The 26124-nt window shown below is 38.7% G+C and overlaps 2 protein-coding genes, 1 long non-coding RNA gene and 2 other non-coding genes across 7 annotated transcripts in view; 2 read left to right on the top strand and 3 right to left on the bottom strand.

Moving 5' to 3' along the window:
* The window catches only part of LOC148716504 (uncharacterized), an 18990-nt gene extending 14430 nt beyond the window's left edge, over nt 1–4560 (top strand). Inside the window, exons 5-7 of the long non-coding RNA XR_015995109.1 lie at nt 1–994; nt 3107–3307; nt 4546–4560. The exon at nt 1–994 is cut by the window's left edge and continues 1037 nt beyond it. This is a non-coding gene — a long non-coding RNA (uncharacterized LOC148716504). The remainder of the gene's footprint in view (nt 995–3106; nt 3308–4545) is intronic.
* Nucleotides 2212–6819, bottom strand: LOC148716503 (uncharacterized). The gene is made up of 8 exons (XM_088744385.1): nt 5759–6819; nt 5220–5280; nt 4677–4940; nt 4108–4263; nt 3385–3528; nt 3115–3231; nt 2790–2843; nt 2212–2645 (listed from the first exon to the last, which is right to left on the bottom strand). Exons 1-7 carry the CDS (start codon nt 5960–5962, stop codon nt 2791–2793), a joined length of 999 nt encoding a protein of 332 aa, XP_088600511.1. The 5' UTR covers nt 5963–6819; the 3' UTR covers nt 2212–2645; nt 2790.
* LOC148716502 (U5 spliceosomal RNA) lies at nt 6772–6890 on the bottom strand. The gene has a single exon (XR_015995715.1). It is a non-coding gene; the product is annotated as a U5 spliceosomal RNA (small nuclear RNA).
* Nucleotides 6891–7625: 735 nt separating this feature from the next.
* On the bottom strand, nt 7626–7746 carry LOC148716501 (U5 spliceosomal RNA). The gene has a single exon (XR_015995714.1). It is a non-coding gene; the product is annotated as a U5 spliceosomal RNA (small nuclear RNA).
* Nucleotides 7747–10265: 2519 nt separating this feature from the next.
* Nucleotides 10266–16540, top strand: LOC111332568 (uncharacterized). 3 transcript variants are annotated; one of them, XM_022937927.2, is made up of 3 exons: nt 10267–10639; nt 12513–12577; nt 13982–15967. In XM_022937927.2, the coding sequence occupies exons 1-3, from the start codon at nt 10314–10316 to the stop codon at nt 14050–14052; spliced, it is 462 nt and encodes a 153-aa protein (XP_022793662.2). In that variant the 5' UTR covers nt 10267–10313; the 3' UTR covers nt 14053–15967. The 3 variants fall into 3 exon arrangements, with proteins under 3 accessions (XP_088600504.1, XP_022793662.2, XP_022793663.2); XM_022937928.2 differs by lacking the exon at nt 13982–15967 and adding an exon at nt 15974–16540 and having other exon boundaries at nt 10272–10639; XM_088744378.1 differs by lacking the exons at nt 12513–12577; nt 13982–15967 and adding an exon at nt 11730–12506 and having other exon boundaries at nt 10266–10639.
* Nucleotides 16541–26124: the final 9584 nt, after the last annotated feature.

The following is a 26124-nucleotide window of genomic DNA, read 5'->3' as shown; positions in this document are numbered from 1 at the left end:
TTGCTTACATAGATTTTTCTTTTGTGAAGCCCGACTAAGTGACTCTTGATGTCATGTTAAGCTCTCCTTCGGTTTCACAAGTAAACATGCAGCACGTTGGAATGGGACGACAGTCGTTCATACTAAGTCACTAAGGGCTTCTTTTGCAATGAACCCTTCAATTATTCTCTTACAATGTTTTATCTGGCGGTTAATAGTACCCGTGAGCCTCTACGTAGACGTTCACTTTGCTTGTCAAGCAAAGATAAATCAATAGTTTGCCGTCAATATATGCACATGCATCTGTGTATACAGCGACTTCTGGGAAAATTTCTCATTGCCTGAAGACATTTTTAACGCTAAATTGACTTAAATTCCAAGGGTGTGAATAATATGCAGACCCTTTTCAACAATCAGAACATCACAGTGGTGAAATATAACACCAAAACTTGCATACTGATAAATATTTTACGGGGAAGGCTACATTTTCTTTTCCAGCAAAATAATCTCCTCAAACTAAGTGATATTTGTCGAATAATCCTAAGGCTTTGTGCAGGGGATTCTACAAAGTACCGGCTAAAATTACTGACTTCACCCGGGGATAACCTTACGACAACTACCCCCCGACCCAAAATTTTCTTACGCGAATTAAGGGTGCACTTCCAGCGATCTAACTTACAACTGCAATATATCTGTTTATCCCTATTTCCATGTTTTGAGTGCATTCGAAAATCAAAACAATTTCACAGCTCGTACTCTGTCTGCATGTGCAATACATCCAAACTTGACATATCCATTATTAACCCCTTTTTCCATGCATTTTTCACTGAATGTGGAAATTCTCAAATGCGGTGCTTATTCGAGTAAATGCGGTAATTTCATTTCAGATTGGTTCTAAATGACATTACTCTTTCCATGTTTTTAAGCGGTGGGGATGGTGGCGGCTTACATTCCTTCCCGGCGTCATTTCGCCTGTCACTTGCTTGAGATGGTCATTTCACATGCCAACTACCAAGTAAGACGGAGCCTCAAATAAACTGTAGAAACCTTTCCTTGGTCTTTTGAAGTCAACATGTTTCATGTCATCGCGACCCCCGATATACGTTCTTTCCAAGTTTGATATTTCGCCTTAGTCACTTGCTTGAAAAGGTCAATTCAAATGACTAAAGGGAACAAAGTGTAGATTTCTTCTTTTGATGTAGGCTTAAGCTGCATTAGAGTTCAGTATGGGATCTCTTCATTTTTCACAGCCAGTTTAATTGCCAATCAATTTTCTTTATCCCCCCCTTAACATTTTGTTTGTGACGACTGAACCCCCCTTCCGTTTTCCCGGTAAATTGTATTACCCCCTTCAAAATCTTCCACTATGTCGGGTGTTTATTCGAGGAACTCCGTTTTTTAAAATGTTTACTGAATACAAATGAATGCGCATTTCCACAAAGTACCGTTTTCGGCGGGATCTATCCCGATTGCAGTCGTATGAAAATGGTTTAAATTTCCAATGTATCCAGTGCAGCTTGGGAGGAGCGTGAGATTTAAATTACTTTAAATAACTGAGATATTAAGAGCTCCGCAATTATTCAAAACCCATAGAAAATGGAAGTTTACTGGTTCTTCAAAAAATCAATAGGCCACACTTTCTGTCGGTTTACCGGCGTAGTTAAGGCTTTGAATGTTAGGAAGACACTCCAAAAGTTGTAGACTTTCAAACTTTTCTCGGAACAAAGCGGAAAACCACAAGAAATAAAAGAAGATATTAGATAAAACGATGAAAAGAAAAGTAATCGAGAGGAAGATGGGAAAAAATAATTTAGGAGTGCGTTGGTTTTGTTGATTGGTCCAGAAAACTCTCGCCACTCTCTCTGCCAATGAGATGCAAAGCTACAAATAAACACGACTTTGTCACGTGCGTTCTTCTGCAATTTTGGCAGTTCGCATGTCTTTGCTTTGAGTGGCTGATAATGATGGTGCCCTTTGTTAGGCTTGTTATCACTTGGCCGCTGTGATTACTCTGGTTTTTGAATTTGAGAACGAGTTGGCCGAATGCAAACAACGGTGGCCAATTTACCATTTCAACTTTGTTGATATATTCAAACAATATAATGCAAACAAGTCAGGTCAGCGCAATTACACCCGGTTCACACCGTCATCATCAGGACTGTCATATATGCATATGTTAAATTATCTACAAATGTTTGGAAAGATTGAATAAAAAATGCAACGACACTCGTGTAACCTTGCAGAGGTGTTTACTAAATTAATTATTTAGTAATAATGTTTAGTACATTGTAGAGGACACTAATCAGAAGTAAACACACCTATCTTACTTTTTCAACTGATTGTGTCTTCAAAAGTATACCTCATTTCTTATTTCATGTTACTTCATTCGAATAAAAATATTAACAATTTTGACAAATATGGTTAACATTCATCGGTTAATTTACAAATATGACAATACTATTTATATATTTACAAACTCGCTCATAACCGATGTTATCAAGAGTGGAATCAGTGTTCATTTAGAATTGGCTTTTTGATCAAGGTGCTCCCAAGATTTTTCAAAAGGCGATTAAATATAACAAGTTTAAAACAACAAACAACGCCCTGCCTTGAAATTGTAAAGAATTAGAAAGAGGTAAGCTTGAGTTGCCTGTATTGAAGATGATCTGTGGAATGAAAAGAGAATCAGAATTAATATCTCGATCTTTTAAAAGTTAATTTAAAATTAATTAATTACTTCACTCAGTACAATGTTAAATATTGACGGATTTATTGCCTTTAATTTACTGAAAAAATCGTATAGCTCTTACTTCAGAAGTATGATCCGAACCATTTGTTAAAAGCTCTGCTCAACAATCCTTGTTCTGTGGCGAAAACGAAAAATTGAGACAAAATGAAATTGTGTAACTTAAATCAGCTTGTTTCTGTGCGAGTTGCCAAGAGAGTTCTCAGTGCCATATAGGTCATGCCCCTAAGATATGAATTCCCCCACCCCCCCCCCCACAAGAATGAGAATCCCCAGTGTGAGCTCCTCCAAATATATTCCTACCCAAAATGAACCCCTTACCATGTTTGACCCAAGGAAGCTTATAAAAGGCATTTTACAGTTTGTAAAATTTGATTTCAGGAACCTACCAGTTTGAGGAATGTAGTGCTGGTTGATCACCTGGTAAGCAAAAGTCATTTGAGATCCACTTGGAGCGATGCTCGCCAGAACAGGAGGTGCTGGGCGATGGAAAGAATATGCGGTCCCTAGAAAATTCAAGAAAAATTTGTGTTATAAATCTTGCCTACCCACGGATTTAATTACAGATTGACTAGTGTCTAGGTAAATAACGTTCACATTGCCTTGCAGGGGGGGAGGGAGGGGGCTATATTATATCTTACAAGTTTCCTTTTTCATACCTTTTGAGGGGTTTGAATTTGATTTAAAACTCTTCATAGCTTCAAGATCTTTTGCTGTTACTGGAGAGTTTTTAACTTTAAGACATCCACCATTTTTTGATAGAGTGTCAAACCATGACGGTTGAGGGTCAAAGTAATCTTTGCCTGGTTGGAAGAAAAAAGATAAATGAAAATCAAACAGTGCATGGAAGAAGTTATATCGATTCCAAGTGTCCAACTGTTTTGTCACGTATTAGCATACTTTGCTTTCGCTGTGGACTGTTGGATGTGTGCAATCGCATAGCAAGCTTCATTGCTCTTTACCCTGGTCCCAGAGGTTCTCTTCTTTCTACCGGAGTACGAGAATTCGGCGCGAAGCGCCGACCAACGAGCTGCAAAGCAGCGAACGGAGAGAACCTCTGGTCAGGACAGTCGAGAATCTCACTTTCATGCCATCAAGCTTCGGGTGACAACCATCAATCACGCCCCTTTCCGACAACCAATCATCAGAGTAAAGTACTAAAATTCCTCTGGGGGTAAAATACCTCTGATTGGCTGTCGGAAAGGGGCGTAATTGATGGCTGTCACCCGAAGCTTGGTGGCAAGAAAGTGAGATTCTCGACGGTCCTGACCAGAGGTTCTCTCCGCTCGCTGCTTTGCAGCTCGTTGGTCGGCGCTTTGCGCCGAATTCTCGTACTCCGGTAGAGAGATGAGAAGCTCTGGGACGAGGGTAATTCCTCTTACCTTTAGCTGCTTCAGTGGAGAGCTTTAAATTTGATTTAACATTCTTCATAGCTTCAAGATCTCGTGCTGTTACTGGAGAGTTATCAACTTTGAGACATCCAAAGTTGTTTGATAGAGTGTCAAACCAGGACGGTTGAAGGTCAAAATAGTCTTTGCCTAATTGAAAATAAAAACCAAACAAAAAAACTAAAGAAATGAAAATCATAGTGCATGGAAGAACACGTTCTCAAACGTTATCAATATTCAAAAGTTTTCAGTTTAAAGTGCCTCTTCTCGTCTTGAGGATGGAATATTATATTTTTAAGTTTAATTTTTTTGTGAGATGGGGGACGTATTTTAAATCAGACCCGTAAGTTACGATTTCGCCCATGGCGTGAACCGAAATCTTGACCGCTTTTTTTCATCTTTCTGGTCTTAAAAGCACCTATTCATTTTCAGGGAAAGGTGGTGCAGACCCTCGATCTCTCCCCATCTCTATTCCCTTACGCATCCCTGGAGTTCATGAAGACAAGGCAGTCGTACAAACCGCGTGGTCACCACTCGGTTGAGAAGACGCCATCGCTACTCACCATTAAATATCTGTGGTTCACTCTGGGATTCTTCTGTTTTTATTTCATTCTTGATTACACTGAAAATAATGCCGCCCTCTAGCTCGTCAATGTTTATCCTCGCCTTCTGCAGCTTTTCGTCCATTGTCGCCATGTGCTTGACAATATCAAAATTACTTCTACGTCCATTTTGCTGCAGTTGTGACAGTGTTTTCTTTAGATCAGAAATTTCTTTGTCTCTCCCCCAGAGAGTTTCCTTAAGAAAGCCGATCTCCTTCTTCCTAGCTGTTAAAAATATGAATATTAAAAATACTCGAAATAAAAGATGGGTTAATTTTAAGTTTAGAACGATGAGTCAGATCAGGAAAACATAACACTAACTGAACTGCTCATGACGGAACGAGAAAGGGGTTTGGGGCAAGGGGAGATGGTGGGGGGAGGGGTACAAGACTTGTTGTCAGGGACACAGAGTTGAGTCTTGGCATCCTTTAATTAAATGGCTTCTCATGATCTCAGTCCGCACGCGCTTGTCTAATCTTGCATGCGTCATTACACAAAACTAACCGTTAATCTCTGTTTCAAGGTAGTTGATCTTTTGCGTTAGTTGTTCCTCTTCTCTCACATACTGAAATCAATTATGTAAGCACATCAATTTTAGAATTAAGTAAAGAAAAAAATTGAGAACACAATGCGTCAACTTACGGCGGATAGATAGTGGAATGCCACGGAGTGACGTCATAATCTAATGATTTTAGTCGCGCGCACTTTTTCCGACATCTCTTCACGAAGGAACCTTTCCAAACTCACCTGAGCATCTTTGATCCAAAAAATTTCCTTTTACTTTTAAAGTTTCTCCGATGTTGGACGGACTTAAGTTTGAGCTTAGTTTGGGCGTTGGGAGGAAACTCAAATTTGATTCAAATTGAACCAATTATGAACTATTTTCTTAGCTCATATATCGAATAAAGTCAACTTACGCGTCCGACGAAAAATCACTTAAGATTTTTCCTCGTGCTCCTTCCTATAACAAGTTCTGACTTAATTGCACCAAACGTTTCATTTAAGCGAAAAACAAACAGCCGTAATGATTGGGAAACACCCACCTCATTAACCATGATCCTTGCCCCATGAGAGGCCTCCAGAGGCTCATGATAACTCTCAGCGGAACGATTAGTGATATTGACTTCTTCATCAACTATTCTCGCAGAACTGGATTTCTTCACGGATTCTTGCTGACCTGAGATATTTTTGTTCATTTTGCAACTAATATCTTCACTCGAAGTATTTGATAGACACAAAAAATTCATTCTCTTTCACTTTGTTTCAGAAAGAACCGAGCTCTTGGTGCGAAAAAGGTTTCGATTTGTTTGTGACTGGTTGCATGGAAACGCGTTTGTGCCGTCACCTCTTGACATCACGCCGGAGTTGAAGCGTTAAGCCTGGGCACTAAAGTTATATTGAATCGTCGAAACCAGATTAGAAATTAAAACTCTTTTACAAGTGTTAAATCGTACAAAAAGCTGAAATATTGTTTACAGCTCATCAATTACCCATGCGTCATCGAGCCATCTTTCATATGCCTCTGGTCCATCTTCTTACCCATTAGTTCTGGTTCTCCTTTTCACGCACAAATCTTTTAAGATAGTTCAGTGCGCTCGGGAGCTCTTAGCAGACGTGGCACCACGATCTCCTACCAAACGGCGTGTCGGCAGTTGACGCAAAATCTATTTTAGAGGAACTTATATCCTGTATTTTGAGTACACGCAGAGCATGCGTGCTGGCATTTGGTGCAAAGATCGATCATAGGCAAGCCTTTCTGCCACGTATTTTTTGTAGGGACTTCGAGCGTGCTGTTCGAACGTGAAAATCCGGATGCAAAAAAATCACATTACTGAAGGAGCTTTCGCCTTCGAGAAATTGGTCTCATTCCTGGCTAAAGGCCATCTTGCACAACAACCGACTCTGCTTTTTTCGTCTTAACGGATCTCGCATTTGACTGATCTCGCTCGGTGCACATTTAAACTCCCCCAAGCGCTGTAAAAGAGGGTTCACCGTTCTTTCAACGGTTAGTGGATAGAAAAATAACGTCAAACAATTTATCCACTTCACCTCAGGGTCCCGCCTCAAGGCAGGGTGACGAGAAATTGGTCTACAGATTCATTCAACTGTTCTCCTCCACGGAAATCTTTAGTAAAAGGAGAAAGATGTATGCGTGATGAAGGAAAACCAGAGTAATGGGTATTTAGTATGCAACAGCGGTATGTCGAAAATGACTCGCTGACACAAGTGGGGTTTATAAATATCATTTTCGCGCCTGCGCACTAGTTTCTAAGGTATGTGAAAGCTTTGGTGTTATAGGAAACATAAACTTTGCGTAAAAGCATAGGCCGTGTCTGGAATAGATAACGTCTTTCAGGAAAACGATGGGAACGGCACCGACCAAAGTAATCGGTTTCAAGACAATTGGAAATTGAAATTGGAATTGAAACCACGTTAATGAAGGAACTCTTGCTCTCTCATTCCTGACTAAAGGCCATATTGCACAACAATCGACTTAGTGTTTTGTCTCTGCAATCTGAGCTCGTCACAGATCTTAGATCCCATTAACGTCAGAGAGGGTTTACCGGTCTTTCAACTGCTGGTGGTCACTAATGAACTCACCCGTTAAGGCGAGAGATCACTCACTAGCGTGGTTTCTCACATTCTTTTAACATTCGCGTTAAACCACTTTGCGCGAAGTTCGCATGGATAGAATTCGAAGTTTCCCTAATATAGACTTTTACGTCAACTGTCGGAACGCCGTTTGGTATCAGATCAGAGGTACCAAATCCTCAAAGCGCTCCCGCTAGCTGAAATGTTTTAAAAGAAGAAGGCTTTCTTTCATTACAAAGAAGAAGCAAGCCATCTAAGAAGAAAATGAGGGGTAAAGCTAAAAAAGTACTGATACAATCACCCCTATCTTCACTTCTCAGCTCCGCTTCAAGGCAGAGCGACTCAAAAATTGATTAGAAACTCAACCTACTGTTCTCCCCCACGGAAATCTTTAGTAAAAGGCGAAAGATTTGTGCGTGATGAAGGAAAACCAGAGTGAGGTTCGAGAAAGATGTAGAGTGGTATGTCGAGGATAACTCGCTGGCGCAAGTGGGGTCTATATTTATCAGTTATGCGGCTGCGCACCAAATGCTAAGAAAAGTAGAAGTCTTAATAAACCGTTATACGAAACATTGAATTTGCGTACAATCACAGGTGGTGATGTTTTCCAGGAAAAGGATGAGAACGACCCCGACTTAAGTTATGTTTAAGGACACTTGGCTCCTTTCCTGTCCGCTCTATTGTACTTTTGGAGTCCCATCAATATGCAGGGCGACGAAAAAGAAACTGAAGCACTCATCCATGCCTAGCCGCTAGAATTTTATTAAGCGTCGAACCCAGCCTGAGATTAGTAATTAAAACTCTTTTACAAGTGTAAAATCGTACGAAAAGCTGAAAATATTGTTTACAGTTCATTAAATACTGTCTACGATGTTAAAAAAAAGAAGGCTTTCCTTGAATAGAGATCATAGATTTTATGTTACGAAGATTTTCTCCCAACTGCCTTCGAAATTCCTCATTGAGTTCTGAGTCCGCTTTTAGATTTTTCAGTCCGTTCGTAATGTTTGAACCATCTCTCTCCGTCGCATTTCTATACTGGGGCTTCAAATGTATGTAAGTCGGACACTTATTCCAATTGAAATATTTCCTGTCAGGCCTTTAAAGCGGCAGGGTCATGGGCCAATTGAGAATCTCCGAGAAGTTTTTCAATAGCATCAAAGACAGCCTGTTTGTCTTCATCTGTTATTTCTAGCTTCGGCACGCAAGACCACTTTGTATAACATGCTTTTCGAACGTCGTCGATTAGAGGCTATGGAATGGTAAATTGTTTGCACCAGTACATGAGATTCAGGATACCAGTAATATCCATGTCGTCCGCACCATTTATAATGGAGCCTGGACCCAAATCAGGAATGTACAGCTTAGCTATTTCCCAAGGACCAAGATTCGGATCCGTCTACTTCCTGGGGTCACTTTGTTTAGAAAAACGAGGTAAATACTGAGCATTCATGCTACAAGTGGATAGTACCCAAGTTCCCGTATTATATCTTTACCGCAATTTTCCATTTTTCAACAAATTCTAGAAAAACGGGGTAAAATCTAAGAATCCATTCTCCAAGTGAAATAGATCCCAAGTTGCTATATCCAGTCTTCACCCCGATTTTCCATTTTTTTCAATGAATTTTGGAGAAACGGGATTAATTCTGCGAATTCATCCGCAAGTGGCTAACACGCTAAGTTCCCATATGATGATCTTTACCCCGATTTCCCATTTGATCAGCGAATTCGAGAAAAATGGGGTAAATTCTGAGCCTTCATGTTACAAGTGAATAATACCTGAGGTTCCCACATGCTATCTTTATCCCGAATTTCCAATTTTTTTTTCAGTGAATTTGACAAAAAACGGAGTGAATTCTAAGCGTTCATCCTCCGAATTAATTAGATCTCAAGCATTCTCGGAGACCCAGGGGCTGTGCCGTTCGATTTCAAGTTAAATGACTCACAGCCCCTGGGTCTCCGAGGATGGATCTCAAGTTGCCATAACTAGCCAATCTTTAACCCGATTTTCCATTTTTTTTTTTATGAATTCTAGAAAAACGGGATAAATTCTACGAATTCATCCGCAAGTTGCTAACACGCTAAGTTTCCATATGCCTTCCGCTTTACCTGGTTTTTCCATTTTTTTTATGAATTCTAGAAAAATAGGGTAAATTCTGTGAAATTCATCATTAAGGTCCTTAAGGTGGAATATATTCTAATGACTTGCCATAGCCATCTTTACGTTTTCCCGATTTTCGATTTTATCATTATGTGAATTTGTCGTAAACGGGGTAAATTATGACAAATCCACCCAAAAGTGCAACAAATCCGACAATAATTTAGAGACAGTACTAAAAAAAGAGCAGCTTAAATCAGCGGAACCGGACCGTAATGAAATTTAGAGACAGAACTAAGGCCAAACTTCTGTGATTGAAGGAAGACTTCGTGACGCAGACAAATTATCACAACTTTGACCTCTCAGTCGATCTCACCTCCGGCAGATCAGCGAAGCGTCAAAAATATATAATTTTATGCCGACGAACCATAATCTACGATCTTCAACTATTAAAGAAAATAAAGCAATTGTGATATGGGTAAAATGTTGTCATTGAAGTCGCAAGTCGAACAATGACTTCTGTAAATAAAGCAAGACTGCAAATAAAGCGTGAACAATAACGCATCCTTTGGTCAAAAGTCGCTTTGTTATTTACGTAGCAGTTGCTCTTCCACGTTTAGGAGGTTTAGATTAGAATAACGATGCGATCACACGGCGTTAACGAAGGAGCAATAGAACTTCAAGGAAACATGCGAACAGCATGTTTTGGAAGTTGTTCTTACGTGTCAAATTTTCTACTTATCCCGACCCCCTTGAATGACTACTTTTGCTTGAAGACAAAACGGCAACGGAGTCTCTTAACCAGTCCCAAGCCACGTGTCGCTCTATAGATCACAGGATGTGATTGGCCATTGTATCACATTACGTCAGAGGACATATCCACAACAAGATGACAAAAGTGCAACGGTACAATGGCGACCTCCGCTCGACTGTTCAGGGTAGGCCAGCTAACCAGATTAGACACGATTACGAAGAACATCCGAAGCCCAGCTATTTGTAATAGAAAATATCACCATAAAAAGCTAAGGAGAAAAAAACAGAGCACGAGTGAGGACAAGGTCGATATTCAGAGTATATTAAGAAGTTCAGAAAGTTCAGGTGAATCTTCCGGCATGAGACACAATGCAAGCGATGCCAATAGTCTCACTGCAGCCAAACAGCCTTCTAGGAATGTCGATATTCAAATGTGGCAGAGATCACAGGAAAGAACATCCTTATTGAGGAAGGGTGAAAAAAGGTATCATAGCCAGCTGTTAAAGGTTTTAAATGCACTTATCATTGGCTTTCATGCGGTATACTCAGGTGTAACATCAATACGTATCCCAGTCACGGTTAGGTTATATACCTTCAAAAATGACGGCCAGTGACATGTGTATTCCCAGCCCCTCCCATTTAACATGTTTTAACACTTGGCCAAACTAGAGGATGCAGAAGACTTATTCACAGATCATGGATTCACTCTTGGAATAGGCTTACTTAAAGTGTATGAACTTCAGTTTTCACGATTTAAGGTTATTTTACATTTTGGGTAGTAGGTTGATATATGACAGAGCACCAATGATTTACCACTGTTAGTATATACCATGAAGGTGAATAGTGCTTTCCATATGCACTGATTGGCTGGTTCAGAAGCGACTAGCAAGTACTGTTCACTTCTAAGCAGTTGAAGAGACAAAATTGCCTATCATTAATTTAATTTCTGACCATTTTTTGGTATACTGGCAGAAATTAACTAAATTTTGTGGGTTTCTGTATGGAATAAAACATTTATTCACCTCAGTTCATAGCTCAGTAAATAACCACCACTATTCATCTTCACTTCCATGAATGATTGTTGATTATTGGTTATCTGTATTTAGTGTAAATCTATTAGCATTCTGACACAATTGCAATCTGATTGGCAACACTGCTTTCTATCTACGGTTGTATTCTGTAATAGACAGTGTGTAGCCTAACAGTTGGCCAGTGTATTCAAAATAATTAAAACTGTGAACTTGTATTGCTAAGTTTGAACTATTGGAAGATTTATGAAATAAAACTACCAGATTATTCACTCAATTTCTTGCCTGGTGGGTGATAGGAGCTTTGTATTCATCAGCTATCATGCAATAGAAATCTTGAGCTCTTAATCTAATTCTTGATTAGTTGTTTCATTAAAATTGAATCAGTTTGCCTGTGAAATTTGCCAGTGGTTATTATGTCTTTTCATTTACTCTTATAGCTAAGTTTTGACTGTCTTGTACCCTTTTTGCAACTTAAGTGCCAAAATTGTCCAAAAGTTATGAACTTTGTAAGTCCACTCCATGCCCTTTTTTTTTCTTATGCAGGATCAAACTAGGCAGCCAATCAGAACACAGGATTAACTTCATATTGCCCATGGCCTCATATTGCCCCTAGCTATAGAATAAGTGTAGATATTGAACAAGTTTTATAATTCTGAGTGGTTTGAATTTGAAAGTCATATCAAGCCATTCCAACTGACCAAGGCCTCTCAGTTTGGGTTCAACTGAAATTCCTCTAGCATGGCATTAAAAGTCATTTGTGTCACAGTGCTTTGATTTTTTTTCTACCTTCAGTTGATAGAAAAGATAGGGAACTCAAGGCCCCATTAAAAGACTTTGGTAATATCAACTAAGTTGAAGTTGTAAATTGACCACTATAAAGAGTTAAAAAGCTGACATTTTGAGCGTTAGCCCTTCGTCATTCGCTCTGACGAAGGGTAATGCTCAAAACATCAGCCTTTTAACTCTTTACGGTGGCCAATTTACAATTTCAACTTAGGTGATATTACCAAATTACCTTGTTACCCCCACCGACGGAGCACCACAGTTTCTTTAGAAACTTACTCCCTTTACCCATTAAAAGAAGCTTTTCTGAGCAATAAGTGACACAAGTCTACTTTCCCAAAGAAAATGATCCAATACTAATTTTTCCAAAAAATTTTCATGTACTCCACATAATTTTTCCACCTTCAGTGAATTCTGGCTTCTGCAAAAATCATGAAAATATTTATGTAGAGAAGAGTAATGTAAATCCCACAAAACTTTATTACCATGATTGTAACTAATAATACCAACTTGTTGGACCATTCAACAATTTTTTATTTTCAGGGTGGCTTTTATAGCAGTTGTGTCAATGCTGATTGGATTTGTGGCCATTAAATCATTTGTTTCAGGTAATTGAGGCTATTATCATTCATTTAGATACACTGCAATATTGATTTAGAGTTGTTAGTGTAGGCCAGAAGCCTTTTCTTAAAACAGAAGTGTACTTCAAAACCACAAAATTTTATCTCTACTACGATAAGGTTAAGAAATTAACCACAACTTTTTATTTTCTATAATCTTATTGGTCATAGAAATGACATCAACAATGTTCAAAACTAGCTTGAAACCACAAGGCATTGCTGAGTGGTTTCTTTGAAAAGTTTAGAACATTGTAATTGTTTTGGTTTTTACAACAACATTCAATGTTTGGCTAGCTTACTGGTATGGAGCACAGTCTTGATGGTTGCTTTGTTGTTTGTGCTGTTATTGTTGTTTAAATTTGTTGCATAATGATTTCTACAATGAAAAAAGAGTAAGTAATGGATGTCAATAAACTCTTTTACCCTGAATTTTTTATTGCCCTCTTAATTAGCTTTAATTGTTGCAGCCTTTGCTGCAGCAATAGCAAGTATTGCGATGAGGTCAACTCCTTTCAGCCTTGCAAACTGAGAAGGGGCTTTCCTCTTTCTAAAAAGTTTCCTCTGATTATCCCTCCACCTTGACAAGTTCTTCAAAATTTCCTCTAAGTATACTGATCTAAAAATTTGGAAATTTATCACTGTCCATATTTTGTAAATTTACAATGGATTTTTACAAGACAATATTGTTTTCTCCCTCATGGCGAGGATTGCTGAGCATTATGTTACATAGCACATTATTAATCGTCATAACTTTACTGAATATTGTTCTCCACCATTAAACCCACAAGAGTTTGTACAGTTGTAGTAAAAAGTCTGTCACACTGATCAAATGACCCCCTCCTGTTAAAAGTGCACTAGAAATTGGCCAAATTTAATTTTGCTAGTTGGATTTTGCATACAACCTGGTCTGTTAGCAGTGACCTAACTAAGTCTCTGCCCTCTAGAGTTGACTTTTTCAGCACATTCTAAGACATTCCTGTTGGAGGGGGGCATTGGAGTTTATTAGAAACCACTAAGTCAGAAAAAAATCTTGCAAAATAGCAACACTGCAAAAAACTCTATCAAAATTAAAAACTGCATGCAAAACCATCAAAACCAGTACATTAATTTTATCAAAACCCCAATCAATCCAATACAGTGGTGACAAGTGCAGCACACAGAACAGGGTTGTCACTAAGCACCAGTAGCCGGCAAAATTTGCTGGCTGAGAAAGAGGCAATTGCCAACTGATGAGTCTTTTTTTGTCTACTGTGTACATGTATGAAAAAAATATGCTTTGCCATTTAAAAACAAAGAGGTGAGAATAAAAACTGAACTGCATCTAAGCCGCAGAATTATTAAAGGTGAATTGAAGTACTGCTTTGAATTCACTTGTCCTGACTGGTTTTGTAGTGCCTCTCTCTGTTTTGGATCCCAATTTTGTAAACTCTAAGCTTGGTAGCCTTGTAGACAAGATGTTGTAAACCACTGGATACTGCCAGTTGAATGGCTTCCTCAACTGGCAGGCCATTTTCTTAGCTACAATCCTGCAGAGGTTTTGCGGTTATTCAAGATCAGTGGAGGCGCCTAATTGCCCCTCAGATCAAAGAGCAACTGGAACCCAAATAGGAATAACCGAAAACCACAGTAGATACCAAATCTGAAAACCTGTTAGTATTTTGACAAAAACCCTTATCGGTGAATGCTTAAAAACAAAATCTACAAATGGCAAAGAACACCAAAAGTGGAAAACCAAAGTGTTTGGGCATAAAAACTGAAAAACCTATCTAAAAAATAGCCAAAACTGGGAAACTGAAAATCCCAGTGCCCTCCTCTGGTGATTAAGTAACTTTTTACACTCTAAAACAACAAGGAGAAGTAATTTTTTTAATTACTTTTTTGTGAAAAAGAAATTAATAAGGCATTATGTAAACAATAATTTCAGCCACTAACTTATTACTGGTGCATGTTGTTGTTAACTTGATATGGCTAGTGTTGCAAGGTTGATGTGACATGTTTGATATTCATACATTCCAACATTTTGGGTTGAAAGAGTTAAGATTATTCCAAGGTCAGTTAGGGTATCCTATAGAATTGTGCAAGACTGGGAGATTCTACACTACCCATGGAGCAAATAGCATAGACTCCTGCACTTTTTTCTCTACTTTTTTCCAATTGTTTTCCATACCACAGAAAATGAATTGTTTAGTAATTGTAAGTCAAGCAGTTTATTTTCACATGTTTTTTAGTCTATGCATATGAATCAAAGAACTGAAGAAAGAAGTCCTACAAATTTCTTTTTTTTTATTTGAAGAAAAAAAACTAGCTGGTTTCTTTTTAATTGGAAGTAAACAATCTGACACTACATTATTAACTTCATAAGAGAAGTAGATACTGATCCGGGGAGAAAAAGGGGCTTATTAATCCACTGGATGACGCAAACCATATAAATGATTTCTGGTTTTTATTTGATTTATTAAGGAAAACGTTGCATAATATTAGATAGGGCAAACTACAGGGCAAACTACAACATAAGCGAACTACAGTGATTAATCATATATCATCGACCACTTCTGTGACGATATCCAGCAGATTATTCCTTATCACTCGTAAACACAAGGTGGCAGTTCAATTGGGCATTCGGTTGGCAAAATCATATGAAATGCCGGTCAGCGAGGGAACAATTTAGCATGGAACGATTCCTTCTAAAAATGAACTTTTAACACGTTGCGCGATCTTACGAAGTTACTAATCCCAAGTGTATCATGAACTTAATGAAAAAGGAAATTAATTGTCAGTCAATTATGACTCATATCTAATTATATACTTTTCTCAACGAAACAGATACTGAAGTGAGTTACAAAAAGCAATTGGTAGTTTTTGCACTCTGTCCATTAAAGGCTTTTCAAGCGAGATGATAGTACTTATTGTCTCAAAAACTTCTGAAAGTGGAAAAGGAAATGTTAATCCATAAAAGTGTTTGTTGAAGGCTTTTAACAAATCCCAGTTAATCAACTTGTTTCTACACTTTCTGTGCAAAGTTTAATCCAAGAATAACATTGGATGACTGGTTTGTAAATGTGCAAAGTCTATATCCTGACTTCAGGAAGTACTTGCCAATAATATACTAACACAGGTCAAAAGTACTTTTTCATGCATGTTGATTGGCTGTTGCAGAAGTCATTCACAAATACTATTCACCTCTGAGGAGCCGTAGAAACAAAATGCATCAAGAGTTAACTTTCTGCCACATTTTTGGTACACTGACAGAAGTAAACTAATTTTTTGGTTCCTGTGTGGCATATACTAGAACAATTATTTACCTAAATGTCAATAAATATCCACCAATGTTTATCTCTAGTTTGGTGAATAATTGTTAATTATCATTTTTCTTTTAAACTGAAGTGGGTGAAAAATGGAGAATCTCTAGTGACTCAGTTGGGGAGCAACCTTCGTAGGAGGTAATACGATACTAAGTCAAGACTGCCTTCTATGAACTGTGAAGAGGAGGAAGATCCATAAGCCAAGCAAAAAGTCTGTGAATGGTTTAAGATAACAAACAGTGAACTAAGATAACTTGAGAAAAATAAGGAGGAAGACTGCGAAGGAAGGGAAGCCTGAATTTTACATTTGTATTTAAAAATGCGTAAGAATTGTTACTTGAATTATGAAGATGTGCATGACCTTTTCCACGAAGATGTAACACATATCAGCAGTAACAATCAGCACATATACAGGCACGTATCCTAAATACACAAGACATTGATTTGGGATTAAGGTTACCACCTGAACTTGTTGAGAGAGATATTCTGGAGTCACTTTGGCGATCATCAAAGTACTTTCCAGCATATAAATTGTTTGTTGATGCCTTGTAAGTTTCAATGACATTACTGTGTGTAACTACTGGAATAAAATGTGCTTTCCTTTTTCTTTGAAATGCGGTACAAAATAAATGATATCTCAGGGTTCAAAGTTCACTGTTTCTGTTTTCCCTAAAGACACCAGCCACTTTATAATGGTTGTCAGTTTCTAAAGTCACCCAAGTATCAATAAAAAAATTGGGAAGATAAGAGGAAAGGAAGTTTCAGCTTTTTCCTTGCAAAGTTAGGATTTGTGCAATTTGTTTGATTTAAGATGAATTTTGTGAAACTCCTCTCCTCTCCTGGCCCACCTTTAAGCCAAAAACCCAGCAGGCTGATGTTTGCATTGCTAATCAGCCACCACTTAGCGATCAAGTGCATTTTGTAGCAGTTCATGATGACTGATTAAAGCTTGGAGATGGGGTCCTTGCAGCTTCACCTGCCTTTCCTGTTTTCGCCTGATGTGACAGCAACAGTTCAAACTTTATTTTAAGAAAGGAATTCTTGTTTTTTAGAGTAAGATTTCGTGCAAGTTGATCTTTTTCCCCACAAAAATGAGAGGATAGGCAAGTGTTTGTACATGTCTGTATATGAAAAGTAAAACTGTAATAAAACTTTATCAAACAAACCAATGGCGTAGCCTTGAGTATCAAAATGGAACCCAGCTATGCCAATCTTTTTGTAGGTTTTTTCGAACACCAATCTTTCAGCCAATACAACGACCCCAAACCTGAACTCTACGGTCGCTACACTGAGGACTGTATCAGCGCTGCTTCCTCTACCAGAGAGGAGCTAACTCATACATAAATACATACTTTATTTGATAAGTAGGTTGCAAAGAAAGGCAGCCAGAGGCTGATGTGGACCTACTATTACAAATAATTACAAAATGCAAACACTAATAATAAAAATTTACAAATAATTTATGATATTAAATTAAATATTATCTTAAATGAAATTATAATATTCTGAGTAAGTAATCAAAAGTAAAAATCTTTTGATTTCTTCGTAATAACGACAGCTTCTTTATTAAATGAAAACGTGTTCAAGTCGACATGTAATTTTCTAATGGTGTTTTTGAAACTGGCTAGGTTTTCTGGAACTTAAGCAATTTTGTTGACAAAGTTCCAAATAACAGGTCCTCTATATTGTAAGGTGTTCCTGCCCACTTCAGAGTTGGGTCTGAGTATAGTCATCTGTTTAACGGCACGCAGAGATCTGCCAGAGGCATTCTTTGAAAAAAGGTCCCCAAACGAATAGGACAGGGAGTCAAAATAAACCTTGTGCATAAATAAAAGAACACATTTCTTGTAAAAATAGGATATTGGAGGCCAGCTAGAATTCAAGAGATATTCAGCATCAGAAAAAGATGAATTAAGGTTGTAAATAATTCTCGCTGCTCTAGGATAGACTGTATCCAAGTGGGAAAGTAGGGTCGTGGAGCAGTTTCCCCAAGACAGGATGCCATATGAAACACTTGGAATAATTGTTTTGAAATAAATCTCTGCTAATGTCTTTATAGGAAGATACTTCATTCTTTTCAGAGCATCGACCTTATTCATAAAATTTTTTTAACATAATAAATATGATTAGACCATGAGAGTTTATTATCCAGATTAATGCCCGGGCAAACTATTTGAATAAAGTCAGCGCCAAAATAAAGTGGAGGTAGCGGGCTGACAAAAGGAGACTTCCTGATCAACATAGCTTCAATTTTGACTGGATGTATAGTGAGTTGATTTCTCCTGCTCCACATTAGCACATTATTCACCATCTTATTGAGAGCAGTTAAGACCTCTTCGACACTTTGGCCAATATAAGATAAGGTGGTGTCATCACGTAGTTACTAAAACAAGGACTGACCTACAATGATCTACATTGACCTACAATGAGCTACTGTAAGATCCCTGTAATGAAGTAGATGAAGATTTTAGGAAAAAGGCAAAGAAAAAAAAAAAAAAAAAAGAACAGGAGACTTGTGCATTAACGTAATGTGTTTGCTTTTTGTCTACTGAATAACAGGCCAAATGATAACAGAATTTCTAGCTTGGAGGTAAATTTACGGTGTATTTTTATGAGACATGTATAATGACGATAATGATAAATAAAAAATGCGAAAAACCTTTGGCTTAAGATGTCTTTGAGGGTCTCACACAAGCCTCTCATAATTTCAGACTATCCTGAGGCTATGGGTCGTATTTGGCCTGTCAACACCTTTTACTCATTGATATTTTTAGATCAAAACCATTAATAAGGTCACGTATCACAGCGCCGCGAGACTATGAGACGTATTTGTCCTGTCAACACCTTTAACTCATTGATATTTTTAGACGGCAAAACAAAAAGGTCGTCACACCATCATGAGGCTATGTCAGTCTTCTTTGGCACCATTCACTCTTTTTACCCATTGTCATCTTAAGTTGCTGTCGTCTTGTGTAAATATCTTGCGCGGAACAGATCATAACCTTGATTCATGGAATAATCGTGTTAAGTTTATTCATTGGGTATCTTTATTTAAACTTTTTCGCCTAATGACGAACCGACGCGCAAAGTCACGCAAGTCACGCCACAATTTTTCGTAACACTCATAATAGCTCATTGTGCCTCATTGTAGGTCATTGTGGATCATTTTAGGTCATTCCATGTTCCCACGGTAACCCATTGTAGCTCATTGTAGGTCATTGTAGGTCATTGTAGATCATTGTAGATCATTGTAGGTCATTGTAGATCATTGTAGCTCATTCTAGGTCATTGTAGGTCATTGTAGATCATTGTAGATTATTGTAGCCAATTGTAGGTCATTGTAGGTCATCGTAGCTCATTGTAGGTCATTGTAGGTCATTGTAGATCATTGTAGGTCATTGTAGATCATTGTAGGTCATTGTAGATCATTGTAGCTCATTGTAGGTCATTGTAGGTCATTGTCATGATCATTGTAGATTATTGTAGCCAATTGTAGGTCATTGTAGGTCATCGTAGCTCATTGTAGGTCATTGTAGATCATTGTAGGTCATTGTAGGTCATTGTAGATCATTGTAGGTCATTGTAGATCATTGTAGCTCATTGTAGGTCATTGTAGCTCATTGTAGGTCATTGTAGATCATTGTAGATTATTGTAGCCAATTGTAGGTCATTGTAGGTCATCGTAGCTCATTGTAGGTCATTGTAGATCATTGTAGGTCATTGTAGGTCATTGTAGGTCATCGTAGCTCATTGTAGGTCATTGTAGATCATTGTAGGTCATTCCTTGTTTTAGTAACTACGGGTGTCATCAGCATATAAATAAATCTCTCCGGTACCATCAAGACAATCAAGAAGGTCAGTAACAAAAATAGTGTACAACCTCGGCCCCAAAAGGGAACCCTGGGGTACACCAAAACGAACACAGCCAGAGGAGAACTTACAGCCATTCACCACGGAAAATTGAGATCGATTAGTAAGATAACACATAATCCACTCATGGATGCACAGGCAGCCCAAGCTCACTACTAGAAAAGCGGACGTGACTCTTATCGTGTTGCGCAACGTTTTATATTTATAAAGGTTTGTATGCGATGTTATCGGTTTGCCTTAAAAGAGAGAAAAAAATGTCTTGTTTTGAAATGAAATGGACTTACCTTATTGCCTTGTTGTTTTCTTTGTTGATTCCTAGCGTCTCATGCCATTTTGAAGCGTTTTCGGCGAGTTAGCGCTATGTTGGTGTGTTTTTATTATATGGCTGTGTCTCACAAGGACTGGAAACTACCGAATTCACGAATTTGATTGGCTGGAATCAATATTGAAAGCAGTCTAGATTTTCCCATCTAGACCGGCATCTAGACCGGTCTAGAAAAAAAAAAGGTACAAAGAATATAAAAAATTGGCATATAAGACACAGCCATTTAATAAACATCTTATTAACCGAACTAGGTCGTTCTGTATGGGAGAATCTTGACCTCGCTCGCTGGTACAGACCGAACGCAGTGAGGTCTGTACTGGCGACCTCGGTGAAGATTCTCCCATGCAGACCTCCCGCACGGTTAATAAGAACTAAGTACTAGTAATTAGAGGTAGAATAAGAAAGTATGAATTTATGTATCTCATATTGTATTATCATCTCACCTTATTACCCTTTCAATTTTAATTTCATTTTATTTTGTTACTTTCTAGTTTTATTTTGTCATTAAATTTCTAAGAATTTTTTATTTTACCAAAAGTTGCGTTATTTTGTTGCGTGACTTCCGATCAACTGAGGAGCTTCGTGTCTTCAATTGCAGGTAATACTTACAAATTTTAGTAAAGATAAGTGATGAGATTCTTGTTTAGTTGATGTCCGAAACTGTGAAGTGCACAAATTTTATTGAAGATACATATGTAAGTGACGAGATTTCTGTTTGATTTATATCCGAAACTGTGAATTATCTTCCTTGTTTTAGTCCTTTCCGGTTGCCCAGTCGCGCCCATAATAGCGTGGAGACAGTTCATGACACTTAAATGATGTAATAACATGAAAAGCATGTCCGCTGAAGACCCCCACACTCCGCCCGGGCGTTAATTTTTCCCCATGGATGGAGCCAGATCTAGATATCCCAATAGCTTGAAGCCTGTATGATAAAATTTCATGCGAAATAGTGTGAAAGGCCTTCTGGAAGTCTATAAACACAACTCCAACGTAGAGAACATTATCTAACGCCAGTTTCCAACTCAGTCATGGATATGAGCATGATTTCGGTGGATATACATGCCTTTGCAAAAACCCCAATTGCTTTTCGCTTTTAAGAGGCTCAGTGTCCGCGTAGGAACCGACCACTCGAATTTCGGCTGATCACAGAATTCCCTCCAACTTTTACTGTGAGACATTTGATCAATTCTATCGGCAAAAGTTGTATTTATTTGGTTCGTAATGCTATTTTATCAAATTTTTGGCAAGGAGATGTGAGGACGGGCAAAAACAAAGAAAATTGTTTATTTCAGCGTTAACTTTCAGCGTTTCGCTAGAGGCTCTAAAAGCTTACGCATTTGTTCAAATAGCATAAATTGGACATGTGGTATTATTTTACATCTCTTCTGTCGATTAATAGCAAAATAAGTAAATTTTGACAAAACAGTTAAGAATTACGCCATTTTGAAAATACCACGCAGTAAACAGCACTTTTCAAATTTGAGCGAGTGTGCTGTTGTTCCAAGACGCTTTTCTCAAAAGTATAACGGAATCTGGAGTCTTAACCACTGTCTGTGTTTAGTATTAGGGCTGGTGTACCGAAAACGACAAAAACATTTTTGGAAACTAGTCTTTTCGAGCTACAGGAGCTCGATGAACTTTACTAATTTTCAACGATCAAAGTGCATATATGACTTAATTCACGCATACTTGTAGTTACTCCATTTCTCGCTCAAAATCAATATTTGAGGCAGTGCTTATTTTCAAAACTAGCACGGTTATTTTGTTAAGGTGAGATGTCCATAAATTCATTCAAACTTGCCCCAAATTTAGCAATTACGAAGGTACAAATGGACATCTTCTGTGTGACATTACGTTTAACTGTCTCATGAGGGCTAACATCCTCACACAATTCCATTGAGTTATGCACTTATCAATTGAAATCCCGACCCCCCTCCCCCCTCCCCCCCACCCCGGGCCAAGGTGGGAGAATGTTGGGGATTTTAATGGTATTTGAAGGCACGGTTCGCCCGTGGGGGTGGGGGATTTCTCAGGATTTGCTTTACACATTCATCGAGGTCGGGGGGAGGTGGGGATTGGACTCGTGCCTAGTCTTATCACGATAATTTCTTCACGTGGTCACTGGAGTCGCTCGCTGGGTTTCAATGAGCTGCGCTTTGCAGTTTTGCTTAGGCATCCCGGATTTGAAAGGTAAGTTTTATGATTATTTTCCCTTTTATTTCATCATTTAGATTAATCCTTTGGGATTCTGGCTTGAGCTTTCATGGTTCATTGGCTGGAAAATGTTATTGTTTTTTGATCAAAGCTTCTCACACAATGCAGTTACACGCTCTTCCTCTTCTAGAGTTTCAGTTAAAACCACGTGGTTTTTTAAGTGCTAGATTTCCTCATTCTTTAGGGTCCAAAATATAAAATATAGCTCCCAGGAACTATTTTATTATGTTGTCTATTTTAATATAACATCAATTTCCCCACATTTTGACTTACCATACAGGGTTCTTGCATGATGTAAAATAAAAGGTGAAGATAGGGTTGGATATACAGCAGTTTATCATATTTGGCTTTTACTTTAGCTAAATTTGTACGCTAAAGAAGTAGAAAATTTGAACTAAATGGTATAGTCAGTCAGGGAACAACATTCGTTTCCCAACCAAGGTGGGGGTTTTACCAGTCAATATGCCCCCAGTAGGGTGGGGGTTTCTTAAACACGAAGGCGCGCTATAAAAGGGGCCTTAGGTCCCACTGGACCATTTGTCAATCAACCGTCGTGTGATGTAGAACTCTTAGAGACAAGTCAGCTTGAGCTACAGTTACTCCAAAGCAGTGAGCAGCGGGCGCATTCCTCAAAATTGTTTTATGTCTTCATCACAATAGAAGAGTTTTTGAGATTTGTATTTCCTTTCTCCAATGGAAACTGTCTTCATTTGTGGCGGTAAATTTGAGATCGAAGTAGGTGGTTCGCACGTTACCTCATGCCACCATGCTGGTGGAAGTAAACAATAGATATCTCTTAGCTCCTTTTGTTCGTCTACCAGCATTTAAATATGACCCACACACGTCAACGGTGAGTGACAAATGAGCCTAGGTCTTCCCAGGGAAGACTTCCTTATATAGCGTGCTTTCGTGTTTAACACTTGAACTGATGTCAAATCAAATCCCCTCCTTGGCCCGGAGTGGGGGGGGGGGGGTGCCGGTCGGGGTTTCAATTGATAAGTGCATTAGTCTTGACCGCTGTAAAAAAACTAAATTGCTGTCACTTACGGACTGAGAAACACTTATTCAAAATATATCATGATGAAGCTGGAGAACTTCATGTCTTACCAGAGCTTAGAACATCTCCACGAGAATGGGTCGATTTAAGCAGTCTTGTGTCACGCTTCATTACATTGAGAATTGATTTCACGGATCCATTTTTGACTACAGCGCACCAAAGTTAATCGAGGGGATAACTATGAGCGCACGCAGTTATTTTAAACTTGTCGAAAGAAATTGTTAGCGTCAGGAGTGATACTTCTTCGTTTTATTTCAATTTACATTAAAATTTACCTTATCATGTAACAGAATATGTAGTTTTATGGAAAACATATCGGCAATGCCGATTTCAGGCAGAAAGCTAGTCGGAATGTCATTGTTTTTGGGTGATAAAGTTGGTACAGTACAAGTATTATTCATTTATATTGTCGTCTTTTGAATTTGAATATACACACATACATACATACATACATACATAAATATGTTACGTATGATGCACGATTCTCGCAGTAGAGAGCGCTATTTATGCAATAGCGAAAATCAGACCTGAAAAAAATGAGGCCTGTACGGGATTCGAACCACTGACCTCTGCGATACTAGTGCGGCGCTCTACCAATTGAGCTAACGAGCCAACTGGGAGCAGGCCGTTAAGTCGATTTGTAATAAACCCGTAATGATAAATCAGATACGATGAATATATGAAGCTCATATATTTTGAACTGCGGTTATAGATAAATATGTTAATTGACCACTCCCCATAGGGGTTTTTCAGGGCCGATTCCCACCCAGCAACCACCCCAGTAGTCTCCCTCGCATCCGTTTTTTTGGATGTCACGCAACGCTATCCAAAAAAACGGATGCGAGGGAGACTACCACCCCAGGGGAGGACATCCATCACACAGTAATCTCGTGCGTGGGATATTAACATCTCCTGCCCCTAGCCCTGCAGGAGACGGGACCTCCATTCATTCGTCCCTATCCGAGAAGACTAGATTATCTAACCATTCCTTGATGTTATAGAAAGGTAGCATATTCTTCTGCAGACTTGTTTTAAGACCTTGAGTGTTGGTCCGGCCGGGGTCGAATATCACCCCCAAGTTTTATCTTTTTTCATTATTTCCTCATTTTTTTGTTTTGTTTTGTTTTGTTTTTGTGTGTGTGTGTGTGTGTGTGTGTGTGTGTGTGTGTGTGTGTGTGCGCGCGCGTGTGTGTGTGTGCGTGTGTGTGTGTGCGTGTGTGTGTGTGCGTGTGTGTGTTTTTCCTTTAGTGTTTCAATAATACGGCTAATTTGAAATAATTGAATTTGCAAATGTTTTACCCAAGACGTCCAAAATATTTACTTTGCGACAGGGGTAGGCTTTTTATCGAGAAGATTCGCATTGTTTGCCTTCAAGAATGGTGGACTTGTGTTCGTTTTAAAGCTTTACAGTTGGAAAATGTAGAAGTAGCCAAGGGTGTATAGGTTTTGTACCTTTGAATAGCTGTAACGCTGATATCAGCGCGCATTTACACCCCAAATCAGTGAAATTTACCTAAGGGGCGATGAAGCAGGATGTTACCACAACAACTTCATCTTGTCGGCCGTTAGGGATGTGGGGAAACGAATTGGTATTGCAGTCATGCGATATGACTTTTCCGAACGCCAGTATGGAAAAGATGTCTGTGATCGGATTCTTTGCCCAAAGTATTCATCAATCCGACGATACTCTAGCGAGGGAAATGGTGTAGTTTCTCGGCTAAAGATATGCGTGCAGCACTGACTGAAAGTTTCAAGTTTCTTATCGCGCGAGAGGTCACACAAACAGTGTGAGTCACAGCAAATAGGGTTCTTTAGACCAAGCTGACCGGCAACGTTTTCCAGCATTTCATGTCTTTCTTGCTCCTCTTCCTCTGCATATATTCCCTCCACCTCAATTTCTCGGCTTCCCTGTCTTCTTCTTGCGGCCGGCAGACTCGAGAAAAACTCCTGCACTTGAGTCTTCGTTAGCAGTCCTTCGTTTCAGTGCGGGAACTTTCATGCGGGAACTATCACTATTTTTTGTCGTCTTATAGAGCCGTGCCCCCTTGAGCGGAAGTAATTTTTCATTTAAAACGAGGCCGGTTGGACCTTGAGGCCTGACGACTAAATCTTGGTAAGGAATCAACCTTTCCTGCCCGATGCCATAAGCTCTCCATTTTCGCAATCCTTCCCTCTCAAACTTGAAGTTGCGATATTTATTAAAACCGTCCATCTTTTGTACTTCAAGTGTTTTTTTCGGTTTCGTTTGTTGAGCAAACGCAGGCAGATGTACCTTTAGTAAGACATTTTGAGAGTTGTAGTCATTAAGGAGATGCTTAAATTTTTTGAGATTCCGTATGGTTGCCGAGATAGGAAAAAAGATCTGGTAACTTTCCACAATCTCAGAGGGATGTGACTGTAACTGATAAGAAAAGGTCTAAACCATTTATTAAGAATGTAGAACATCGTTTGACCCGTTTTGGTGAGGACTAGTTCGGTTTGCACGGGGTTTCAAGTACTTTTTCAAAACATATCGAGGGATAGAGCTTTACTCATTTGGTAGCAGAGAAACGAGTTGATAAAACAAAGAAAATATGAAAATTAGAGGAAAATGGCGAAAACATAGAAGCGTAGCTGCAAATTCTTCCGCCGACACAATCCATTAATGTTTTGAAATCCTACATGAGTCACGCGATGCAAATAAATCTCTACAAATTCGTTTACTTATAATCTATTATAACCAAGTATGAAAAGGCCATTTAAATTTTAAGAGGCGAAAAGACGG

This window comes from Stylophora pistillata, chromosome 14, assembly GCF_964205215.1.
Source record: "Stylophora pistillata chromosome 14, jaStyPist1.2, whole genome shotgun sequence".
Classification (NCBI taxonomy): domain Eukaryota; kingdom Metazoa; phylum Cnidaria; class Anthozoa; order Scleractinia; family Pocilloporidae; genus Stylophora; species Stylophora pistillata.
The sequence above is the reverse complement of the archived record's forward strand: the minus strand, read 5'-3'. Positions and strand labels throughout refer to the sequence as shown.